At 44.8% G+C, this 26,391-nt stretch overlaps 1 protein-coding gene across 21 annotated transcripts in view; it reads right to left on the reverse strand.

The window, feature by feature from the left end:
- Nucleotides 1-26,391, reverse strand: part of Trim2 (tripartite motif-containing 2) — a 147,914-nt gene that overhangs the window by 29,345 nt on the left and 92,178 nt on the right. For 17 of the 21 annotated variants that reach the window (XM_017319814.2, XM_011240301.3, XM_017319813.2 and 14 more), the window contains 5 exons: nt 20,390-20,571; nt 18,391-18,628; nt 3,438-3,589; nt 2,298-2,478; nt 730-1,453 (listed from right to left, as the gene is read on the reverse strand). In XM_017319814.2, the coding sequence (XP_017175303.1) occupies nt 730-1,453; nt 2,298-2,478; nt 3,438-3,589; nt 18,391-18,628; nt 20,390-20,523 (1,429 nt within the window). In that variant the 5' untranslated portion in view covers nt 20,524-20,571. Of the gene's footprint in view, nt 1-729; nt 2,012-2,297; nt 2,479-3,437; nt 3,590-18,390; nt 18,629-20,389; nt 20,572-22,802; nt 25,565-26,391 lie in introns of those variants that run through there. The other 4 variants (XM_011240303.3, NM_001271728.1, XM_017319815.2 and 1 more) reach the window with 4 other exon arrangements.

The raw sequence follows: 26,391 nt of genomic DNA on the forward strand, positions 1-26,391 counted from the left end.
TTTTTTTTTTTTTTTTTTGGTTTACTTTTAGGTCGCTTCCTCTTGGGAAGCCAAGCAGTGAAAACAAACATAGGTAAAAAGCGCCAGGTAATAAATCAGAGGGAGGGGCAACCACATTCCGGTCTCTGAGCCCAGGCTACACCTCTGGGCTTCATCCCCAGCCCCGCCCAAACCCATTTCCTTCTCCACCCAGAGGTCTTAGGCACTGTTTTCCAGCTCTGCACAGCTGGCTGACCACACAGCTTGCCCTGTGGACTGACCCCCACAGATCTCCCACTCCTTGCAGGAGTGGAGGCAGAGAGGTATCTGAATTCCGTTTGTGGGACTGCCACCGCCCAAGCCCCACAGATTTCACAGAAATACAAGAATTTGCCAGACGCAAGGCTCTTTGCATTTGGGTTAGACAGGAGTCCTCCAAAGACACACCCACCAAAGTGAGAATCTTTTTTAAAAAATTGTCGTTGTACTGTTGGTTTTTCTCCCGCCCCTGCCCCCCCCCCTTCTTGTTTCAGCTTCTCACTGGCTGCATTTATCAGGAAAAGGGGGGAGGGGAGGAGGAAAGAAAGGAGGAAACGGAAGAAGAAACATTTGGGAAGAGCCTACAGAAACTAGCCCAACAAAATAACCAGAAGCTCCCCACCTGCTCGTAAATGCAGGATTCCGATTGGCAGGAGCGCTTGCCAGGTAGCCCCTTAGCCACCGAGTCAGGGGACAGCGCCCACTCCTTACCGACTCGGAAGATCAGGTCGTCCTCGATGGGGTTCTCTTTTCGCTTGCCGGTGCTGTACATGCTGGCAGGTCTCTTCACAGCCTTCTGCTTGACGTGCCCGCTCCCCGGGGACTTGACTCGTCGCTTCACGCCCTCGGTGGTGGGGGACACGTCGGCAGAGCGGATGACCTTGAGCTTAAACGGGCTGCCTCGGATATGCTGGTCGTAGAGCCTGAGGGACAGGGTGAAGTCCCCCTCCTTCTGCACAGTATACAAGAACTCGTAGGTGCCGTTCTTGTTGTCCAGGATCTCTCCGTCGGCCACGCTGCCGTCCGGGGTGCTGAGCTCAGCGGTGAGGTATGCGTTGCCTGTCTTGCACAGCTCTCCGTCTTTGTCCTTGGTGGTTATAGTAACGGACATGGGCTGCCCGATGATGGTCTGCCGCAGCCCCTCCCCCGTGGCCACCGTCTCAGAGGCGACCGCGTTAGTGGTGAGGATGGTCCCCAGGTTGTGGATAGACTTCTTCAGTCCCTCCGTTTCCACGATAAAATCCAGCTGGTCGTTCTCGCGCGGGTGCAGTGGGAAGTCCTGGTCCGCCAGTTCGTTCAGCTTCTCGCTCATCTGCTTCTTCACCAGCAGCACCTCCGTCTCCGTGCCATGGTTGAGGGCCTGAGCCGTGAAGTTGCTGCAGCTCTTAATGCTTTCCTGGCCTTGGAGCAGGGTATCCAGCTGCGACTGCAGCACCTGCCGGGGACACAGAGGCAACGAGCGCTTCCTACAGGACACCGTGCAGCCTGCAGGACACTTGGCTAGGAGCTGGGGCAGAGCCCTCCTCCCAAAAGAACCAACCTCTACGCCCGCCCACTCAGGTGGCTCGGAACCATCTGCATTCCATTTAACCCAGTGAACCCATGCAGAACGCTAAGTTGCATTTCCAGTATCATCTGGAGATTTCCCTTCCGCCTCACCCTGCCTCTCACCCACACGTGCATTTCTTAGGTCATCTGTTTACCTGGGGCTAAGAGAAGAAAGGACGCTACCAACAGCAAACAAATTGTCTGCTTGATGCGAATTAGTCATTACCCAGTGGCCTTTCCCTAGCGTTTAGAGCTGCCAGTCACGACCTCAGGGAACAAAACCCAACCATTTGAGAAGTCTCTACACCTGAATACCCGAAGCTCTCCACCCTGGCTTGGTGAACAGACTTGCAGAGCCAAACAAAGGCGGCAGTCAGGTTCGCTTTGAAGTTGAGGAACAGGTTGGTGTGGGTGAGAGAGAGAGCAGTGAAGAGGCTCCTCCACCCTATAATTAAGGAAGGAAAACATTCCAGGCGACCTTAAGCCCTGAAAGCATTTCTATATGCAACCTCTCCTTAGGGAGAACTATAAGTTGCGACAGAAAGTTCACGGAATCCGAGTTTGGTTGAATATCTACTAAATGTAAAGGGCACTGTTGGTCCCCAGGAAGTACAGTGGTGTAGGTCCATTCCTGCTACCGCCACTGTTAGAACGCAGTAAGCAGGCGCTGGGAGTGCAGTCACCCCCACTCCCCCCCCCCCCAAGAAGCCTGCAGGACTGCAGAGCCTTACTTTGTGTTTGAGACCATAGTTGACCTCCAACTCCATGAGCAGCACGCTCTTGCGAACATTTAAAGTCTTCTGCAGCTCATCAAAGGTGGAGTGGATGTCATCCACAATGCTGGCCTTTTGGTTGGTTAACTGATGGATGATTTCTGAGATGAACTGAAGAGCAGAATCTATTTCTGGGAGTCTGAGAGACAGGAGAGTTGTTAGTGGTCATTATTTAACTTCTACCTAGGAATACTCCAAAGCCTGCCTATACCTTCAGTCTCTAAATGCAAGCGCTTTTTACTATGCTGCTTGCATCACCTTTAAAAGGAAACATGAAGGAACAAGTGAGTCCTTCAGGGTCACCTCTATTTAAATCTCCCTTCAACCATCTGGGTTAACTATTGATGGTGCAAAGGTCTTGGCGGAACGGTTATGGCCAGATAGTCCTTGTAGCAGAGGATGCCCTGTGCATATAGGATGCTTAACAGAGTTCCCTCCTCTACTCCACATCTATAGCATATTCCTACACTGTTGCTAAGACACCTAAAATGGGTTTAGGTATCACCAAATGTGTGTGTGTGTGTACAGAATTGCCCATGGTAGAGAACCGCTATATTCTAAGTGTCTAGCTATATCTTTTTTTTTTTCTTCCAACAACATAAACTTTGAAGAATTCAGAGTACCTGGAGAACTCTTGTAAGTTTTCAAGTTCCTTCAGGTAACATTGAACAACTATGCTTTTCTCCCTAGGACTGTTGACAGTAGGACTATTGGCTATTTTGTTTTACAGCAGGTTGTTAACCTCCTTTTTAGTTTCTCTCATATAGGACATGACTACTATATTCATTTGTGTCCATACCAAAAGGGGAAAAAACAAAAACCAACCCTCAAGACAAACAGAGGAGGAAATTTGAGCAACCGCTGCTCAGCACCATTGTGCAGGGCTCAGGCTGAGAGTAGCTGTCCCAGCTACCACCACAGGCAGAGAAGTATGTCAGCAGCTCTGATTTCAGGCAGGAATTTCTGGGATCACATGATCAAGAAGAACATAGGATTTAGTTATGCATACAGGCTAGCATGACCGTAGCTACCATCTCAGAGACGCTGGATGTCAGGCCAGGCCTCCCATGGGATGGGGAGTCTGGAGGGGCACGGTACCTTTTGTTGACTGCGTCCAGCTGGACCTGGAGCGAGGCCTTGTGCTGCTCCACCACATCCTTCAGCGGGACTGTGGGGTGCTCCGCGTGCTCCCCCTCCGTGCACTCCCGACACATGGCGGTCTCACAGGACTGGCAGTAAAATTCCATCACCTGTGGGTAACACAGAGAGCTTACCCTGCAGGAAGCACATATGCATTCTCCCATCACACCCGGTCACTAAAGCTGCTGTGGTTACAGTGCCCAAATGTTGATATGGCAGGCCTCAAACAGGTGCATGCGACACCAAAAGCCACTGCTATGGCTCTCAAGCACTTTGGTCTCTGAACCTCTCTAAGCTCTTTTAAAAAGTGCTGAGAACTTCAAAAGGGCTCTCTGAGCCAGGCATGGTGGGGGAAGTCGTTAGTCCCAGGAGGCAAAGGAAGATGGAGTTTAGTAAGTGCCTGGCCGACCCGGTCTACATAGCAAGTTTCAAGGCAGTCACAGCTACACAGTGAGACCCTGTCTCAAAAAAAAGTACTTTTGCATATGTGGATGCTTTCTATAGATATTTGTCATATTAAAAATGAAACAAAACATTATTAATGTAATGTAATGAAAAAGTAATTGTGAAGCCACTTAAATACGAGTGGTGAGTAATGTGATTTGTTACTTAAGATGAAAATGTTGGAACTTGGCATTGCTCTCCATCTCAATGCATCTCTGCAGTGTTCCACTGGACAGAAGGCAGCTGGATTCTCCTCGCTGCTTCTGCATTCATCCTGTCATGATAGAATGTATCAGACAGACCCTGGAATGCTCCACTGCATACACTTGGGAGAGTGGAAACAAACGCTGCCTTTCTATTGTTGTGCTAAGACTGCAGTATTCACCTTGTGGATCTCCACCCCACCCCCGCCCCAGGTCTGTGGACAAGGGGGTGGGGGTGGGGGTGGGGCTCTCCTGAACTTCATTTAAAACTGCCACTGCTTGAACAAAGATGCACTCCGCTGTTCTCATCCTGGCTCCATCTCACATTTACCTGAATGGCCATAGGCAAATGACCTAACTCTACTGAGTCTCAACTTCCACCTCTGTCAAGCAGAGAAGGATGGTAGTATCCATGACAGTAACAGGCTCCACTGGGCTGCTGTGCAGACTGAATTAATACACACAAGAACTTGAGGATGCTCGGTACCAGCTCAGAATAGTTCCCAGTTAGTAGCTGCTGTGGTGATGACAATGACATCATCTGGTTGTCCTTAATGTGAAATTAAGCCACTTATCCTACTAAGGATGGACACTTAGTAACAATGTAACACAAAGCCTGTTTTGAATTCTCATAAGACTTTTGAGGGAGAGCTTTATGTGGCGTTTTCAGTCATGCACATACCAAAAAGGGCGTGCATCCTGACCCAGCTTGACCAATGATGGGTTTTTCACAGTGCCACTGAAACCAACAAGGTCCTGACAAGTACTCAACACTTCGGGGTCTGGGGTTGTGGAATCACAGGATGTCCTTACTTATGGTTCTAGAGTTTCGTGTCATGACAACCCAAAGGACTCCTTCCTTATTCCTCTCACTGTTTGCGATAGTATTTTCTGGAGCTGGTTGTATTTTGGAAACAATCTTTCTGAGTGACCCAGGTTCAGATAAAAGTCCTTCAAAACATTTCCACAATAATCTCAGACTTCATGCACCATTGTACTTTGATGCAGAACCATAGTAAATTACAGGAATGTGTATTTCATTTTAATTTTTTGTCATATAAAATGACCTTTGAGGACCGACTACACCTGGGCCATAAATTGGAAATGCCACCCTTGTTTTTTGGAGATCGGGATCAATTCATTTTTAAAAGCTTTGTCACATAGGAAGATCTGTTAGGCTTGGACCATAAATTGGAAATTTCCTTTCTTTCTCTCCCACCCCCCTTTTTTAGGAGCAGGGATGGGGCTCGAACCCAGGGCTTTGTGTATGGTAGGCAGATGTTGAACCACTGAGTATCATTGTAGCCCAAAGTTTTCTCCGTCCATCTCCTGTTCAAAATATCTCCTCGAGCTCTACTAAATTGTATGTTAATAGCAAACTCAAAAGGAAATTTGAACCTTCCAAGGGAAGACTGAATGTTTGCTTTTTATTTAAAATACATGTGATTCAGTCCAGTTCACCACGCAGAAACTACTAGATAAGGTGTGAGCTAAGGGGTCCTCTCAGTCGATCTTCCTTTCTCTGGTTGGAGCTGCACTTCAGATTGTTTATAGTTCTTTAACATATTCTTTGCTTCCACCAGTCAGGAAACAGGAGGACCTAAAACTAATGCAATGTTCTGCTAAATTTTCTACCGTAAAGTTTCTAGAAATTACTTTTGGAAATGCAAATATTAGGTGACAATATATGAGCCGTGTATCACAAATGTTTTATTTATTTAAAAAAATCAGTAATTTAAAAGGACTCTTGCCTTTCAAAGAGCTGGTGAAAGGAATTATTTTTAAAAAATTCCAATAAATTCTGTAAACTTTTTTTTTAAAAAAATGTCTTCCCCAGAATCCATGGAGAACGATTTTGGAAGGGCTGAAGATCCTCCCAGTGGTCCTTGGGGCACTACCCTGTGAGGGCTGAGGCTCTTTTCACTTCTTGCCTTCAGCAGGTGGTTCATGGTACCAGAACTTTTCATTTATGGATCATACATAACAAATATTTCACCTTCATAATAAATACTCAGGAAATCCCACCAGTGCAGGAAATCACCGTGTGGAGGAGTCAGGAATGGAATGTGAAGGCTTCCTCCCTCAGGTTCTGCAGGGTGTGGGGACTAATGCGAGTATCTGGGCTGGAGAGTGTGACACACTAACAGTGCTCAGCCAACCCACTGGCACATTTCCACTGTCAACCGAGGCTGCCTCCGTGTAGAATGGGTTAGGCAAGGCAACGCTTAGTTAGAAGTTTGAGTCTGTGCTGTCGTCAGAGATCTCAAACACGGTGCCATCTTACTGGTACTTGCTGGCCTGAGTTCGATTGCCCTTGGCAGTCTGAGGCGTGAGCTGATGTGGGGAGAAAGTTTTATGAAGAGAAAAGCCTGAAGTAAGACATGGACACTGACAATCTGAAATCTCATCAAGAGCAGAGCCCATCACTCTTGGGTTGCCAGCCCTCTTAACCTGTTCATTTCGCTTTATGTGTGTGAGCATTTTGCCAGGGCCTTGCAGAAGAGGATGCCACATCCTCTGGAACTAGATTTGCAGATGATTCAAAGCTGTCATTTGCATGCCTGAACCCGGATCCTTGGCAAAAGCAACCAGTGCTCCAACCATTGAGCCATCTGTCTCTCCAGCCCCTCTTCTTAATTTATGTTTTCAACAGTTGGTGGCAGGAAAATGGATTTACTGAATAAGAAGATCTCTGTCGTATCACTAGCTGATGACTAAGCTAACCTAATGGAACATAGTTTCAGTGGTCACACGTGACAAAAATTACAGCCTTTACAAAATTGGCCCAGAAAAGTCACTAAGTAAAAAGAAAAAGCCAGAGAGAGAGAGAAAGAGAGAATGAATAATGGAGAGAAACTATGAGTTGCAACAAAATTACCTTTCTCTCATTTACTTTTCTTTTTAAACATAGAATTTCACTATGTAGCACAGGCTCTCCTCAAACCATCTCCCTGAGATAGCCTCTCACATAGTTGTAATTGAAGGTATATGCCATCATGTCCAACCTTCAGCACAATATTTTAAATGCCTTGATTTCCAGTGGGGAAAAAAGTTATATATATAAAAAAAATAGAAGCTGGGGCTGGAGATGTTCAGTGTTATAAGAGCTGCCTGTCCTTCCAGAGGACACAGGTTCAATTCTCAGTATTCACATGGCATAGCACAACCGTCTACGTGGTGGTTTGAATAGGAATGACCCCATAGACTCATGTATTTGAATGCTTGTCCATATGGAGTAGTACATTAGGAGTTGTGGCCTTGCTAGAGTAGGTGTGGCGTTTTACAGGAAGTGTGTCACTGTGGGGGCAAGTTTTGAAGTCATATATGTTCAAGCTCTGCCCAGTGTGGGACACAGTTTCCTTCAGGTGCCTGCAGATGTAGGTATAGAACTCTCAGCTTTTTCTCCAGCACCATGTCTGCCTACAGGCTGCCATGCTTCCCACCATGATAATTATGAATTGTACCTCTGAAACTGTAAGCCAGCCCTAATTAAATGTTTTTGTTTATAAGAGTCACTGTGGTCATGGTGTCTCTTCACAGCAATGAAACCCTAACTAAGACAAACTTCAGTCTCGGGGTATCCAAAAACCTCTTCCAATATCCGTGGGCTCTGTATACAAATGATATACTGACATATACTCATACACAACCCCATAGGCAAAATACCCACACACACCAAAGAAAAATAATAAAATCCCAGTTTTTTAAAAGAGAAGATGGTCTACTCCAAAATAAATTAATAATAACTGTTTCTTAGTGAATACAGATTAGACTTACTAGAGCTTAAGTTAACTCCTACATATGGTCCCAGAACTAAAAGAAACTGTATACATACTTTCAAAACTAAACAAGTAGAGCAATCAAGAGATGATCCCTCATCAAATAGACAGTATTAAAGACACAGAAATTTTAAGGAAGAACCAAAGGGAAGAACTCCAGCATTGGGAAGGATGACAACCAAACTGTAAAATCCACCAGAGGAGCCTCACAGACAAAAGAACAAAGACAAAGGAACACAGCCTAGCGCCAAATATGTAATAGAAAGAGGTAATGTCTGAGGGCCAGCACGACAGCTTAGTGCACAAGACGGCCCGTGCCCTGAGTTTCTTCCCTAGGCCTTACACAGTAAAAGCAGAGAGCCAACTCTGCAGCGTTGTCCTCTGACCTCCACTCCCAAGCTCTGATGCACACACACACACACACACACACACACACACACACACACACACACACAATATTAAGTATTTTTTAAAAATGTTTGAAGAAATTAGAGCTGAAAACTCAAATTTTGTTGAAAAAGACGAATCAACATAGCCGAAAAACTGCATAAACCCTAAGTAGCCAACTCAAACAGAACTGAGCCAAGGTACCTTATAACCAATGTATTACACAAACAAGAGAACCCTGAAAGCAGCAAGAAATGGACACAAAATGAGCAGGAAATGGTTAGTAAGATTCCTCTCCCAGAACATTCCAAGGCCTCCTAGCATGATGTCATCAGCCTATAGTCCCAGTACTTGGGAGGTGAAGGTGGGGAATTGTAAGTTCAAGGACAATCTTGGCTAACTAGGAAGACTCGTCCTCAAACTAACCAAAGTCTCAGGGCTGGAGAGCTGGCTCACTGTTAAGAGCATGTATTGCTCTTAAAGGGTACCTGAGTTCAGTTCCTAGCGCCCACGTCAGGCTGTGCACAACTGACTGAAACTCTAGCTCAAAAGAATCGGCGGTCTCTGTTCTCACAAGGTACTTCACATATCCACACCCAGACACACAAACACACACAGACACACAATCATGCACATATAACTAAAATGATAAAGATAAATCTTTAAAAAACAAAAATAACAACAAAAAGGTTTGGAGACATAGCTCAGTGACAGAGTACGTATCCAAAATGCACAAGGCAATGGATCTGACCCCCACACCAATAGATAAATAAAAGTCCAAAGGAACAAGTTGAATGTTGAACATAAAGGAGTAGAAAAAGAGATTTAAATTATAAGCAAAAAGGATCTGGGTAGCTAATTTAGCATCAGACATAACAGACTGAGGCAAATGTTGCTGTCACAGAGAAAAGTATGTAACTGACAGGACATAATATAAGCTGAAGGGAGAAAAAAGAAAAGAAAAACTTTGTTTAGATTGGCCAAGAAAAGGGGAAAGCCTGGAATTACTAAATTCAGGAGGGAAGTGGGTAGATTCCTACTGACATCTTGGAAATATAGGGAACTACAGTGACATTATGGATGTTGTATGGCAGCAGGCTAAGCAGCATCAATGGCATGGACAAATTCCTAGAAACACCCAAACTACCAGAACAGATGCAAAGACGAAATGCGATTCTGAATAGACACATAGTCAGAAAACCGCCAGCAAGGGCAGTCTCTGACCAGAAGCTTCAATGGTAGGAGTGAGCGAGCTTTTAGATAAGGCATTATCCCAATCTTTAGGCTCTGTTGTGAGTGTGAGGCTCTGTGTTAACAGTACGTTAACACATACTGTCTATATAGAAAGTAGTAACAGGCAAGGTAACATAGTAAGATTCTGTCTCCAGACAATCAATCAATCAGTAAATAAATAAATAAATAAATAAATAAATAAATAAATAAATAAATAAATAAATAAATGAAAAATGAATAAAAAAGTAAGTAAATAAAATATGTGTGTGTACTTGTGTGTGTGGGTGCGCTCGCGCGCCATTTCCTAATTCTCTAGGCTACAGGGCATTGCGAGACAATGGCAGGCTGACCTCCCTTGTAAATTCGGGATTGCACAATAAACTAATGAAACTGACCCAGCCACATATCAGAAGAATCCCAGGATTGCGGGGAGAGTCACACATGAAAATCACAACCAGGACACGTCATATCACCAGGGCGAGATGGCTGTTTATAGGTATGAGGCTCCTTTTGTGGGGTGTTGAATTATGCCAGTGAATTAGGAAATGAGACACACACACACACACACACACACACACATTTTCTTTCTTTCTCTCCCTTTCCTTTCTTTCTTTCCTTCTCTCTTTCTTTCTTTCTTCCTTTCTTTCTTTCTTTCTTTTTTCTCTTTCTTTCTTTCTTTCTCTCTCTCTCTTTTCTTTCTTTCTTTCTTTCTTTCTCTCTCTCCTTCCTTTCTTTCTTCCTTCCTTTCTTTCTTTCTTTCTTTCTCTCTCTCTCTCCTTCCTTTCTTTCTTTCTTTCTTTCTTTCTTTCTTTCTTTCTTTCTTTCTCTCTCTCTTCTTCCTTCCTTCCTTCCTTTCTTTCTTTTTTTCTTTCTTTCTTTCTTTCTTTCTTTCTTTCTTTCTTTCTCTCTCTCCTTCCTTCCTTTCTTTCTTTCTTTCTTTCTTTCTTTCTTTCTTTCTGTACTTGCATAATTTTATTAATATAAATCCCACTAACTGTACACTTTCAGGTATTGGAAATACTGAGATGGGTGTTATATAATTTTTATCTAAAAAATAAAGAAAAAAAAAGAAAAAGAAAAATGAACCCCTATGCAGCTTTGAGTTGACAGCAGGAAGTGTTCATTTTCTGTGGTTCAAATAACCCAAGTGCATCCTGGAAGAAAGAACTCGGGAATCATTTTGAAGTGCTGAAAGCACTTGGTTCTTAAATGCTCGTTCTCGGCGTTAGCAGATGAGGCTTGTTGAGTTCAGCACTAATTGTGGGGTGGCTGTGTGCCCCTCAGCTGAGCTCATCCATTTCTGGAGAGATGATGCCACTGTCCCCAGGGGTGGGAGGGCAGCCAGGGGCCAGGGTGAGCTTATTGCTGTTGACAGGTGGTCACCGTCTGTGTCCATCAGCAGAGGAGCTGGCAGGACCACATGCATTCCTAGGGGGAAAAGGATGCTCCAGGCCTGGGGCCAATCTGGAGGCCTTTGTGGAGATCCTGATGGTTGATGGGGGAGGGGAGGATCCTGAACATCCCCTTCCTGTCAACATCCTTGTTAGTCAGGAGCCTCGCTGAGCACTGACAGGGTTCCATGGTCATTTGTGTACCTAGGATCACAAGGCATAAGCTCAAGTGTTGGCTTTAAGAGCAAAGAGCTTCTTAGATCACTGGCAGCCATTCTGTTTTCTTTAGAACTTGGCAGTGCTGTCCCTGCAATTTAATGAGCAGAGCATAGAGCATTTCAGCACCGGATGGACGGGCTTTCATCCACGGGTGCTAGTCAGCATGGCAGGGCCCTACATCGCTGTTAATCACCCGAGTTTATTAACCTTCGTATGCTTGACTTGTTTTTAAAGATTTACCCATGGCAATTAACTGCATGCAATTTATCTGGGATACTGCGTTTGGCTTGCATATGCAATGAGCATCCCCATTTCAAACCAACACAGCCATGAGCTCCTACAGTCTATGATCAGACAACGGAGTGCTGTAAGATGTATGCTACTGATTCCCCAGGACCTTTCACTGGCTTATACATCATTTTATGATCCCGAAGAATCAGTGATTCTACGTGCTCAGTACATACTTTAAACTGCTATGCTCATCTCAAGGAGGGTCGGAGCCTTTAGATAGACTTAATTTCTGATGGGGCTGGGGGAGATGTGTTTGGTAGAAAGGAGGGCATGGGGCTGTTTTAACAAGAAGGATCTAACAGTTCTGGGAGTGCCGGAATTAGCAGGGCATCTGGCATCCGAGGGTCTCTGGTGCTAACATGAGCTCAGGTAAGCATCTTTAGGAGAGTCTTTCTTTTCTTTTGAGTCAGGGTCTCACTATGTAGACCAGATTGGCTTCAGACTTAGGCTCACAGAGACCCTCCCACGTGCTGTGACTGAAGACACGTGAGACCAACCTAGGAATTCTTTTCTAATTTGTCCTCCAGACCGTAGCCAGAGATCCCACCTTCCTTGGTTCTTCCTCAGAGAGGCAGTGCCATTTTACAGAAACTCGGTTTGTTCACTTTTTATTATGTTTCTGAGGTTGTGGAGAGGGAACCCGAGGCCTTGCTGATGTTCTACCACAAGTCACATCCTAAGTCCTGTAGTTTTAGCTTTATTCATTTCTTTTTCCGTGCTGGAGTTTGAGTCCAAGGCCGTATGAGTGTGAGACATGCTCTACCCTTCACCCATTTATTGTGAGATGGGAATCTTGCTTCATAGTCTAAGTTGGCTTTGAACTTGTGGACTTGTGATCGTCCTACCTGAACCTCCAGAGTGCTATAATTAGAGGCAGTGCTACCACTCCTGGTGCATAGTCATTTTAGAGTTAACCACCCCAGTGGAGAGCACCACTGCATCCTTGGCCCTAAAGTTCGACCTGTAGTCACCTGACATCACTTCAGTCTGGTGTCAATCAACTCCTTGAGTCTTGTTCTTCCACCTCATTCTTGCTGGCCTGGATCAGAGCCACCTGGTGGGTTACTCCAGCAGGCTCCCAGGGCTGCCGTATATCTAAGTCTCCTCTGTTTCAAATCCACCCTCTCACATCTCCAGCTAGTTTGAGATGAGCTCAGTGCAAATCTCACATAGGTGTGCCAGTGCTTAACGCTCCTCAACAGAGCCTCAGACCAAGGTCGGGCTCAGGTATCCAATAACTGCATCTGGCATCCTTCCTCCAGATCCTGACCTTTTAACCTCTCTGGCCATCATGATTTCTTGGTTCCTGAGGGCCCTGGGCTGACGACACAGTGAGGCACAGCAGGCTTTTGGATGCTTCCATTCTCTCTGAGACTCTGTCCCTTCTAAGCAACATGCCATTCATTACTATAGTGTGTACACCATAGACAGTATACATTGTAGTCACATGGAGCAAAACCAGAACTATAAGCACAAATATATGCATATACATATACACCATATACATACATACATTCACATATACTAACTTTCATGTCATTTATTTCAAAATTATCTATTTGAAGCTGTGAGTGAGGCTCAGTGGTAAGGCATGTTCTCAACCCTAGGCTGAAAATTCTTAGCATCAATCAGTCAGTCGATCAATCAATCAATCAGTTTTAATAGCTATAATAGCTACCTAGCAATCTGTTATAGGGCCTATAATAACCTCAGTAAGTGTCTAATATTGTAGACTTCTATTTCTAATTTTTACTATAATATAGAAATGACAACACACACAGTAAACCATCATCTTATCTAGTAATTTCCTTAGAAATAATTCTCTTTGTGGAATTGCTGAATTAAGAGATGAAAGTCGTCTGTCTAAAACACTTGTTATGTTTCGGCCCAACTGACATCACTTTTCTGAAAGCAATTTACTCTTTTCCCCATAAAACCTAAGATGAGACCTAAAGGACAGAGGGTGACTCTGAGTTGTTTTCTCAGGTCATACGCCTGTGTGGCAAGCACCTTTACCTGATGAAAAATCTTGCCAGCCCCTGGTTATTGCCTTCTAAAATAACTAAACAAAGGTAAGTATTTGTGAAGCCTAACCTCTGTGATGTGATTTTTAGCCATTTATACCCTTCCTGTGGGTTTTCTACCTTCTTTTCTCAGCATCTTTTGAGATAATCATAGTTTGCTTGTCAGTGCTCTTTATATATAATGAACCCTTTGAGGCACTTTAATTAAGAATTTTATAGTTAGTATTATAAGTTAAATTATAAATAGATTTCATTTTTCCCTTCTTTCCTAGATTTTGGTAGCAGGAACATATTTCTCTTTCTTTCTTTCTCTCTTTCTCTCTTTCTTTCTTTCTTTCTTTCTTTCTTTCTTTCTTTCTTTTTTTCTTCCTTCCTTCCTTCCTTCCTTCCTTCCTTCCTTCCTCCCTCCCTCCCTCCCTCCCTCCCTCCCTCCCTCCCTCCCTCCCTCCCTCCCTCTCTCTCTCTCTCTCTCTCTCTCTCTCCCTTCCTTCCTTCCTTCCTTCCTTCCTTCCTTCCTTCCTTCCTTCCTTCCTCCCTCCCTCCCTCCCTCCCTCCCTCCCTCTCTCTCTCTCTCTTTCTTTCTTTCTTTCTCTTTCTTTCGTTTCTCTCTCTCTCTCTCCCTCCCTCCCTCCCTCCCTCCCTCCCTCCCTCCCTCCCTTCTTTCTTTCATTTGTTTTTGTTGTCTTCTTGGTTGTTTTGGTTGGTTGGTTGGTTGGTTGGTTGGTTGGTTTTTTGAGACAGTGTTTCTCTGTGTAGCCCTGGCTTTATTGATCAGGCTGGCTGAGTACTGGGATTAAAGTCACATGCGGCAACCGCCTGGTCATCTGTACCGTTTTTCCATCTCTCACTATTCGGAGTGTACTGAGAACCACAGACATGATTTTCTTTCACATTTCACAGTCTATTTTGCTGTTCTTTCCTTAGATTGTTGAGCTTTGTATGTGTTTGTTTGTTTGTCTGTCTGTTTGTTTTTGAGATAGGATATCATGATGTAGTCAGACTGGGTTTGAACTCACACCGTCTCTGAGGAGGTTTGCACTCTTGCCTAAGCCTGTGCTATATACTCTGCTTCTAACTTCCTGAGTTGTACTCTTTTCAAATAAAGGAAACAACTTTATTTAACCTCTAAAAAGTCTCCTTTAAAAAAACAATGGGGTTATTTACCCTATACATTCTACAGTAAAATATTCATTTCTGGGTTTTATACAGTCCTGTTTGCCCTTTCTTTATGTACTAAATGGTTGTGAATTCCAAATGACACTTTTTGGGCTTTTTTCTGTGAACAATTGACAATTTAATTTTAGTACACTGTGCAGGAGGGAAATACACTGACCTATTTAAAAAATAATTTATTTATTTTTATTTTACATATATTGTTTTTTCTGCTTGCATTGATGTCTATGTGAGGTTGTCCAGTTCCTTAGAACTGAAGTTACAGATAGTTGTGAGCCACCATGAGACTGCTGGGAATTGTATCTGGGGCCTATGGAAGAGCAGTCAGTGCTCACAACTGCTGAGCCGTCTCTCCAGCACGCCCCCGCCCCTTGTGACCTAATTATATAGTCAATTTCAGTGGGCTCAAGTTCTCCCAATCTTAGCTTAGCTTCACATACTGTCTTCTTAAAGCACGTGGGTTTTTATGTGTGGGATGCAGATTCTCTCAAGAACATACTCTTTCTTCTGCTCTGGTTCCACTGGTCCTGTCTAGCCCAGCCTCTTCTCCACTTCAGTTGAACATCTCAGTAAATGCAAACCTGCCCGGCCAGCCTCAGTCTCACTGCTCCATCCACCATTCAGACAGTGAGCTATCCACCTCTGCCTTTGAAGGTTTAATGTTCCACGTTGCTCTTGGGATTGAGGTCAAACACTTTCTTGATGATATCACAGTGTGTCACAATCTCTCCCAATCTACTTTCTGGTTCCTCCCTACAAGTCTCCTGCCCACCCGTGTTCTTGCCCCACCTTCAGACTTCATGTTCCAGGTGCCCCAGGTACCTACTGTCCCTGAACACCACCACACCCTCACAATGATTATCATGTTACTTTCCAACTGTCAATTTACTTATTATTTATTTATTTACATTGTATACAACCACCTGTCCAATATTAGGCTGGTACCTACGGCGGGACTCCTGTTTGTTTCTAAGACTTCCTTCCCTGTCAATCAGGGTCTGCAGGGAGCCCTATGATTGAGCTAAATTGTAAGGGAACTCGTATCTGATAAAAAATGCTGTCCTAGACGTAGTACTTAGGATGGGAGCCCAGGCAGAGAGCCTCAGTATTTACTCTGAGCCAGTAAGAAAAGGGATAAGAAAACCAACATTCAACCTGCTTTGGGGTGAACCCTTTAAGCTTGTTTTGTGAAATCTACACTACAGTGTCCCTTGAATTATCATCTGTATGTTACACCTTGTTCTTACTAGCTCAGGATACGTCCAATTAAATAGTTACAGATGTGCAAGTGATGATGTCATCTTGTGTTTGAAGCTGTGAAGCTCAGGATGCTATTTCTTCTAGCCTTAGCTTCGTTGATGTGTCAGTCAAACTGGTGCTTAGCCTGTCCCAGCCTGAGATTCTCCATCGAGGGTAACTCACACCTGCTTTGTAGACTGTTGAGAAGCCAAGTGTGGGTGTCTAGCAAATCTGTTCTACAATCTGCTGAAGACGCAGTACTCGGTGCTAAAGACTGCCTACTTGTATTCATTCTAGAGGGAAATCTAGAAGACCAAACAGCCCACAGATGACATGTCATGGAACAGGATGGCAAGTGACACGAGGGAGGTAAACACTATGAAGAAGTGACCTGGCTGGACATAATGGCAGGTGATCTTATTTTTAGTATGCAGAAGGAGGAAACAGGCTTACCTCCTCAAGTTCAAGGCCAACTTGGTCTAGCCTGAGAGGTCTAGACTAGTAAGGGTTACTATATAGTGAGACCCAGTCACAAAAAAAGAGGTGGCTTGTCTTACTCAGAGAGCATAGCTAGAGAAAGCTGCTCTGGGAAGGAAATGGAAATGAAAGAGAAGGATAAACACAGAAGAGAAAGTATAGAAGAAATGGCTCAGCCAGCCTGAAGGCAGGAAGCCCGCTGAGGACTTTAAGGAGGCCAAGCAGGCTGCAAGGGGGCAGGCACAGTGTAGCACGAGGCACAGTCAATGGCTAATAAAGGATGCTCGGCTCCAGCAACCACTTGTTTTTGTTGGTGGTTTATAATAGGTGGGACTTCTATTACAAGTAGTTTCAAATACTTTTTAATTGGCTAATATAAGGGGGAAAATGAATAAAGTCATCATTTAGAACTAATATAATGTCATGGTTTGATATATAGCTCAGTGAGAGGGCATGAGCATTCATGAGGCCCTGGGCTTGATTTCTAACACCAGATCATCATCATCATCATCGTCGTCGTCATCATCATCAACATCCAATTCAGGGAGCAGTGGCAGAAACTGAATGCAGAGACTTTCATATGCAAGGTGTGGTGGTTTGAATGAGAATGGCTCCTGATAGAGTCACATATTTGAATGCTTGGTCCCCAGTTAATGGAACTATTTGGGAACAATTAAGAAGTTTGTCCTTGTTGGAGGAGGTATGTCACTGGAGGCAGGGTTTGAGATTTCAAAAGACTCCTACCATTCCCAGTCTCTCTCTGCCTTGTGGTTGTGGTCATGTCTCAAGATATAAGTTCTTGGCTCCTGCTCCAGCGCCGTGCCTGCCTGCCTGCCTGCTCACGTGCTCCCTGACAGCTCCAGCGCCATGCTTGCCTGCCTGCCTGCCTGCCTGCCTGCCTGCCTGCCTGCCTGCTCACGTGCTCTCTGACATGATGCTCACAGACTCACCCTCCAAAACCTAAACCCCAAATGAAACACTTTCGTTTTCAAGTTGCCTTGGTCACGATGCTTTATCACAGCAAGGGAAAATCAGCTAAGGCACTAGGCATGCATTCTACCACTAAGCTACACTAAGAAATGTGTGTATATATTGAGAGAGAGTCTCTCTGTACTGCCAAGGTGGTCTCAAACTCATCATCCTTCTCCCTCAGCTTCCTGGGTGCTAGGATTATAGGTTCGAGCCCCTCCTGGACCAAGAAATAACCATAATAGCTAATCTTTCCTGAGAGCTTACTGTGCACTTTATATCATTTAAACATTTCAATTCCCAATTTCTAATAATCCTGTTGGGTAAATTCTGTTATGACTTCGTTTACACAGGAAAGGAAGTGAGCATTCAATAAGCTCACTAGAGCTGAGGAGGGAATCAGTTAAAGGCAGGGTTTGAAGCAGCTGATTCACAGCCAGTGCTTCCAGCCAGGCCATTATCCTGTCCCTTCCAGGCACAGAGCTAGCGTGAGTCATGGATTGGATGAGTGCTACAGATCCATTTGCATTTATAACAGTTATTGAGCTTGCTAGAAGCAGGAGGTGTTTTTGCAACTTGCAATCTGAAGTCTTTATCAGGGATTCACAGAGCTTCAGGTCTACAGTCCTACAGAATAGAATCTAAAACATGAGAAAAACTTTTCTCCAGTAATACAAATAATAATAACAATAATAGTAATTTCATTTATTACATTATGAAACTTTAATTAGCATTTTAGCAATCACTCTAAACCTGTAGCTCTTATCAGCTATTAAATCTTTATCCATGACTTTTTGACTCACGTTATGTCAGAGTATGCTTGCAAGCAGCAACTGACTCTCTTTTCTGAGGATAGCAACAGTATATTCTAAGTAGAGGTGATAAAGATGGATTTTACAATTTAAATAATACTGGTTAGAGGCAGTGAGCAGGCAAAATAGTCTAATGGCTGCTTTTTCTTTTTAAATTAGTCATTTCTCAGAAGCAGTTTTGCTTTAATGAAGAATCTCTGAGGTATCCAAAGCCCTCCCAGGGCCTCAGCTGCCATCTTCCCCAGGCAGCCTGCTGTCGGCTTCACTTACATTTCCATCATGGTTTGGGCACGAAAGAGGCTTTCCTGCAGCCACAGCGGTGACCGTCTCCAGGATGGAAGAGTCCTCGCCGTTGCTGCCTGGCGTCCGCTGCAGCACATCCATGAGGTTCGTGATAAAGAAGTTGTTCTGAAGTGCGGCCACCCCTTTCTCGGGCAGGATGGATGTCTGGCGACACACCGGGCAGGAGAGGGTTAAACTGTGGGCTGGGATGTAGTTCTGCAGGCACCTGTGGCAGGGCACACATGGGGACAGTCAGCAGAGCACCACCCCTTCCTGAGGTGTTCTCATCAGTGATGTGCTGACAACGGGCCACTTTGCAGAAACCCACTTTGTGGTGTCCTGGACCAGGGAGCTGATGCCTCAGAGACCAGGAGCTAATCTGTCCTCACATGGGCTCTATCTGCTGGTCAGACAATGACTGCGCTTAAGGAAAGGAAAATGCCATAGACTTGTACAGTGTCTAGAGCGCTGACACCCACAGTGTGGTTGGCTCAAGGACAAGCAGCCTTGACCTTCCAAGGAACCTCGTAGACCGACCAGATCAGATGTCCATGTGACTCACACCTATGTAAAGGTTGAAAACCCTTGTTCTGTAAGCATTGAGCTCAGAAGCGTGTGGGCTTTAGCAATTGGGGGCGGGGAGGGATGTCAAATCTGTTGTTAATGTTGAAATTCATTTGACACACAAAAAACCATAATCAATTTTTTTTTTTAAAAAAGCATCGAAATGGAACTATTTGGTTGAAGCAAGCGCAGAATCCCCATGCTTAGTCATACCATCTCTTGCTTCTCTAGAGGCACCGTTTAACAGTTACTCAAAGAAAGAAATGTACTAACAATAATGATCACCATATGCACTGCAAACTACCTTTGACATACTCCCAAGAACCAATGGAGGAGGCACCATTATGATCCCTTTGGACAATGAAGAATCGCAGGCACAGAGAGGGGCTAAATACCTTGCCTAGCATTCTTTACTAGGCCAGGGTTAGTGTGGGAATCCAAACCCGGGCAGTTTGACATCATAATCTAACCTCAAATAGTTAGAGCTGGAGCTGCAACTCAGTGGTTAAGTGCTGACCCATCATACATGGCTTTCATCCAAGCACTGCAGAAACAGACCCTAAATTACACCGTATACTGTTTTCCGATTGCTCAGCCAGAGTCTGAGAAGCACCAATGTAGCCTCTTACTTTTGCAGATGGAGAAATCAGCACCGAGGAGGGCTGGCTGCTTAGTGTCTCAGGGGTAACTAGGGCTGAATCCCTACCAGAAAGGAAGCAGATATGCTAAAATCAGAAATGGCATGTAAGCCCTAGAGGCATTCTGCTAGACAACCGGCATTCATCCAGTTTCAGCCTGCCTCTACTCCCTCTTTTGGTGGATCATCTTCCTTTGTCTTTATGGCATCCGGTCCTCCTGGCTGCTCTATCTTTTCTGAGTTAATAAAGCTTGGTGTTCCTCATGGCTCCAAATTAAGAGCTCTTCTTCCTCTAGGATCTTATAGCATTACAAGCATAGCAGATAATACATATCCTCCTACAGATACTCCCTCTGAGGCCTATGTCTCCTACCTCTTGACACTTCTTAGATGTCTCAAGGGTCAGAAAACCCATCAGGCAGCAAACTGAAGCAATGTTCTTCCTCAAACTGTGTTCTATCCCAATGAATAGCATCTCCAGCCATTCATCTCAGCAAAACAGAGAGTAGGAGTCATTCGTCCGATAGTAGCTGCCCTCCTGTCCTTCATGTCTTTCTTTCACCGAGCCTGGGTGACTCTCAACAGTGAGCTAGTCTGTTCCTGGAGGCTTTCTCGGTCTTATAATTGTTTGAAATGAAGTAAGTCTCTGGTAAAACCTGATTGGGTTCCTAGATGTCTGTTAGAAGCACAGGTAGGGCATTGTCTCCCTTGGGTAGCAGCAGAGTCCTGGGAAAGAGCCTGTGCACGTGGCCGAAGGTGGGTGAGGCAGCACAGAAAGAGCCTTACCTCTCGCAGAAAGTGTGCAGACAGGGCAGGACCTTGGGGTTCTTGTACCGTTCCAGGCATATACTGCAGATCAGAAACTGCTTGTCAATCTGGCGCACCACGGGACTTGGGATGCTGGCGCCCTCACTGGCCATCCTAGACCACTGACATGGGGGGCCGGCTGTCCTCGACCCTGCACGCTGCTGTGGTCGGAGAGAAAAGCCAAAAGAAAACCAAAATGATCATCCTGTGTGTGTAAACCAATCCCCGGCGCTTCCCTTTTAAATACAGGTAGAGGTCAATATGTACAGTGACCTCAGAATAATCAGCTCTCAGTGGCAGGGTTAGCGAGCTTGTCTGTGCTCTAAATAACAATAAAATAGTGGTGTCTTCCCCTCGTAGACAACCAAGCAGGAGAAGGTGAGTTTTACCAAGATGTTTGCTGGGTTTAAAAGTGAGTGGTGCCCAAGAGGAAAAATAGTTACACATGGATCCAGTGACTGAACTCAGGCCCTCAGGATAGGCTCCAAGCCCCTTTACCCACTGAACCACCCATCTCTTTGGTCCTGATGCCAGTATTCTTAATTATACATGTTCTGAAATTTCAAAGAAAAGAGGTACAAACCCAAGGGTGGTGATCAGACTTGGGCATTTTAACAACGGAAAGCACAAAGGAGCTGACTCTCCCTTTGTCTAAAATGGACGTAAATTCTCCTTTTGTAGAGGACATTTGCAGCTCCACACTCTGAAGTGGGGGGGAAGGCTCTCAGTCACTGACTGCAGGGAGATGGGTCTTCCTAGCAAACTGTGCATGAGAAAGCACCTAGATGCAGGCTTCCCACAGCACTGCCCCAGAGCCCAACCCCTTTGCCTTTGTCAGTTCTTCACGATGATGATGATCGGGGGCTATAAAAATCTATTACCTAGTAGCAGCGTGGAGATAAAGCAATAAAGTCCCTGCAATCTTAAAGGAATATCCCCTCACTTCTGTACATTTGAGGGGAAAAAGAAATCAATGCAGAAGAAGCTTCAAATTGTGAAGTGTATGAGGAAGACCAGCTGAGAAAGCAGAGCCCACTGGGCAAAAAGTTACAACCAACACAGCTCCGGCCAACCCCCTCAAAGCTTCTGGCTCCTATCTCAAACAGTTAGTGTGGCTTGAACTGAAATTCATTTATCAATTTCCTAAGTACTTGGTAAGGAGCCTATGGCCTTCTTTTCTCCAGGGAAATACTCTTTCAAAAAAGGAAGGAAGAGGGGAAGGAGGGAAGGAGGGAGAGAGAGGAGGAAGGAAGGAAGGATGAAAGCCTAGTTAATCTTCAACGTAACAGGGGTGATTATTTTATTCTCATTAAACACATGCGCACATGCACAGAGTACACACCCTACAGGGTCAGTAGTATATGTACCTCTGAAACTTAAAGTCCCTTCACCTCATAAGCTGCCCCATCCCTCTGACCTGGTGTTTCGATAAGGCTGTGCTCTGGAAGCACAGTTTACATTTGGCACTAGAACTTGGTCTGTGGCCTGTGCCCGAAGCAGGAAAATACAGCATGCTTACAACATCAACAGGCCTGTGCTTTCTGTGGGAATCACTCTTTTTCCAACATGAATAAGAGCTCTTACACCTCGCCGAATAATCAATGTTTTTAGATGTACTTCAGCTCTTTATTTGAACTTATTTTTTAATTCTGTGTATGCGAGTGTCTTTCTGCACACATGTATGTGCACTGCAAGCATGTCTGGTGTCAGAAGAAGCTAGAAGTGGGTGTCACATCCCTAGGACTGGAGTCACAGATCATTGTGAACAATGACGTGCTGGGGACCAAATCCCAGTCCTCCAGAAGAAAGCCAGTGGTCATAACTGCTGACCCACTCTCCTGTCCCAAGCATTCAACTCTTATTAAGAAAACTCTAGCTCTTATAATCAATCCAAGAAGTCAGTCCTAAAAACACGCACATACAGGCAACGCTAATGGGCCGAGCAGGTTGTAATTATATATTTATTCATTTTAAATGTATTATCTGCATATGTGATGATAATTTTATATACTTATTAAAATGTGCAAATAAAATAAGTACCACACACCCAAATTAATGAGCTCTAAAGTCTACATATCTCAATAAACTTCTACTTATTTAGAACAGGCACTCTGGAGATATGGCGCTTTATATGGGTTTTACGCTGTCACTATTGAGTACATTTTTATGTACCTATAATCATAATAATTGGAGAAAAAGAGATCACACATCTGAGAGGAGGGTCATGGGAAAGGCAGAAAAGAGTAGAAGGAGTGGAAGAAATGGTATAATTACATTTTAATTTAAAATAAAATTTAAAACCTAAAGCCCTGTCAGGATCCATTTTAGCAGAGTCGCACACACAGGGAGCTTTCTAAGGGTTATGACTAATAGATGGCACCTTGTGAAGTACCTGTTAGGATGCTTCGGTCAGGACTCCCTGGATGGTGAGGCAGTGTAGGAAGGAATAGCTAATCGGCCATCACTGTTGGCTAGATTTTCCATGGAGTGTTCCCCAAAGACTAGAGAAAGCTGTTCATGGATCAAATGAAGGGCAGGTCATCTCTCAGGAGCCCGACCGCATCCTATGACATCAGACTAGTGAAGGAAAGCACTGTCTGTCTTAGAGAAAAGGAAACCAAAGCTGAGGATTTAAATGACCTGCCCAAGGTCATCCAGGAAAATTGACGAAGCAGCAAGCTCAGAATTCAGGCTCTCTCTCTCTCTGCCTCCTCTGATAGGTCCATGATAGCTACTCTTAAACAAGGGCAAGACTTGTGAGTGCCTCCTAAACATGGCATCATGCTCTCTTCTGTGGTGATAAAATGTGCACGGCTGTGAGAAAAAAATCACTAAGTGTATTATTATTATTATCATTATTACAGTGATGGCTGGAGATGTGGCTTAGTGATGGAGCACATACTCAGTAATTCCCCTACTTCCCTACGTTCTCTTAAACTTTTCGTTAAAATTAACTAAATAAGGACTGGAGAGAGGGCTCAACAGTTATGAACCCTTGCTGGTCTTACAGAGGACCTGGGTTCAGATCCCAGAACCCACAGGATGGGCCATAACTGTGACTTCGCTTCCAGGTGATCTGACACCCTCTCTAGCATCCAGGGCATCCATATGGAACATTCATACATATAAAAAAATAAATCAATCAGTCAGATGTGATGGCCTATGCCTTTAGTCGCAGCACTCGGGAGATAGAGGCAGGGAGATCTCTGAGTTTGAGGCCAGCCTGGTCTGCAGAGTGAGTTCTGGGACAGCCGGGGCTACACAGAGAAACCCTGTCTCAGAAAACCAAAAGTAAAAATTTTAAAAAACAAATGAACCAACAAACTAACAAAATAACATTTGGAAAAGCCAGCTAAATTTCATTTTGAGTAGCTTTAAAAGTTTAAAGCTGCATTTATTTATCCATTTGTGTTGAGGGGTATAGGACGGGTTCTATGCCACAGCCAACATATGGAAGGTCAGAGGCTAAGGGCTCTCCCACTAAGTGGGTCCCACGGTTTGAACTGAGTTCTACAGTTTGGCAGCAACACATCTCGCCTGTCCTTGGCTACGTTTGATGCTTCTCATGAGACCTTTATGTGCTCAGCAACGTTGGATAACAACAGCAAAAAGAAAGGACAAAGAGGAAAAGAACCCATTGGGTTTAAGGTACTTTTTTTTAAAGCCTAGTGTTTATCAAATGGTATGTATTAACCAAATGAAATTTCTTAAGCCAACACTTTTAAGCTCTAAAGCTTAAAAAAAAACCCATTTGATTCTAATTCTGTGGTAATTGTGGTGATAACTACTCTTTGTTAGTATTGTTCATTTACACGGTAAATTAATTATGCCTACTCATTAACCCTAATTTAAAATCATGACAATGTTGCAGATCTGTCACAAGTGACCTGTTGAAGGCATCTTGCTTTTTAGAACTCCCACAATCAACACAAAAGATCTCCTATCCCCAAAGACACCCCAGCTTTGCCAGGATAAGGACGCTTCTGGGAATTCTGCTGGATGTGAACCACCACCGGAAAGCACTTCATTGCTCCGAAAGGGACAATGTGCTCAGAAGAACTGAGGCACAACAGGAGCCCGTGGCTCAGTGGACCACTTCTAGGCAGTATCTTTTTTTTTTTTTTCTGGAGACAAGGTTTTTCTGTGTAGCCCTGGCTGTCCTATCCTGGAACTCACTCCAGGCTGGACTCAGAGATCCACCCACCTCTACCTTTCAAGTGTTGGACTTAAAGGCTAGGCAGCAGTTTTCAAAGGCCTTGAGCACTCTAACAACGAATACCTGGTTACTTTCCCCTGGGGCTCCCTCCCTATGTGGGCTCCAAACTGTCATCGACCTTCCTACCCATAGATGACGTGGCAGAAATCAGTGCAAGAGAGTGAAGATCAGAAACAGAATTGCTCTCTGCTGGCAACCAGCAGAACTATGTGGGAGAAACCAGCCGTGGAGCCCAACAGAGCTGATGGCACACCCACTGGCGAAAGGCCAACGGAGGTAAGGCAGAAGACTCTTTCTGCTTGAAATCGGGTCTTGTTATGCAACCAGATTCTCAAAGTCCTCCTATCCCAACCTTCCAAGTGCTGGGGTGGCAGGCCAATGGTCACCATGTCTGGTCAAAAGTCATTTTTATAGGACACAGTCCACATTAGACAGATAATGACACTCACCAGCTAGAAGAACTTTTAAATGAGATCAAGCTGAAGTTCACTGTAGCGCCAGAGGTTGGCTCATCCCTGCCCTGGCTCCCACCTCTCCCCCTGACCCCATCCAACTGCTTTGTTAGGGTCCCCTCTCAACCTGATCACACAGTATAAACCCCCACACTGTCCCCACTTTCCCAGCACATGCTATCTCTTGTCTTTGCTGTCTTTAGCTCCAAAAGCACATGTTTTCTCTGACGGACCCCATGATTGCACAGTACCCCCACCACTCATTTGTTGAAGCCCCGTCCCTTAATGTACTTGGAGACTGGGATCATTTGTGGGGGAGCATCAGGTCGTGAGGATGGAGCCCTAATGACTAGATCTGAGCAGGAGAGCAGTTGTATTTTTCCATCCCTATTATCCTGCACAGATTTCTGCTGTTCATGGGGTAGGCAGGGTCTCAACACTTCAGAGACCCAGTTGGGAAAGGAAGCCAGTAAAGAATCCAAGTGCGGATCGCTTTTCTAATCAAGAAGAGCAGGAAGGAACTGCTCACCCGAGCACACTGGTCAAAGGCTGCCCGCTCTGTGCGTATTCCTCAGCTGATTCCGGCTGATGGCATGCTTCCCACTGTGCTTGCTGGCACGAGTGAAGCATGCTGCTCTCTCCCCCGGCCCTCTCTCTCCACATGAGGATACAATAAGAGGTGAGGCCATCTGTCTGCATAGCCAGAGGGCAGCCCTCACCAGAACCCCCCTGTCTTGGTACCCTGATTTAGGACTTCCAACCTCCAGAACTGGAAGAAACCGTTGTTGAAAGCCACCTCGTCTATGATAGTTTTTGTGACAGTAAAGAACTGAATAGAACCTCTCGGATACAATATGCAATTTATTCAATATAGCTCACATTATCTTCCCACCCCTGTATGGCCACCTCATCCTGCCGTATAAGATTTGTGGTGACAGGGATATGTGTGTCCACACAACTGCAATCATCCCAGAAGCTACAACTGTATGTGCCTGGTACTTCATTGTCACCAATTTCTGAATAAACAGAGTATACTGCGAGGAGGGGGAGGGACTAAAGCTTGACAGTGGGGAAGAGACACTGTGACAAAGCATGCTTGTTGTGAATGCTGTTACCATCAGCATTGCCTGCTTCCGGGTGTGACAGTCTAAACCTCAGCAGCACATGTTATCATCCGGAGGGTAGTTATTAGCAACATATTTTAACATGTTCACAAATTCCGAGGAAGAACCGGAAAGCTGCCGAGGACACACATGCATGGCAGTAAACAGCCTAAGAGTTGGCACAGACGGCCCTCATTACGGGCGGCTTTG

The sequence above is a fragment of the Mus musculus genome, chromosome 3 (genome assembly GCF_000001635.26).
Source record: "Mus musculus strain C57BL/6J chromosome 3, GRCm38.p6 C57BL/6J".
Classification (NCBI taxonomy): domain Eukaryota; kingdom Metazoa; phylum Chordata; class Mammalia; order Rodentia; family Muridae; genus Mus; species Mus musculus.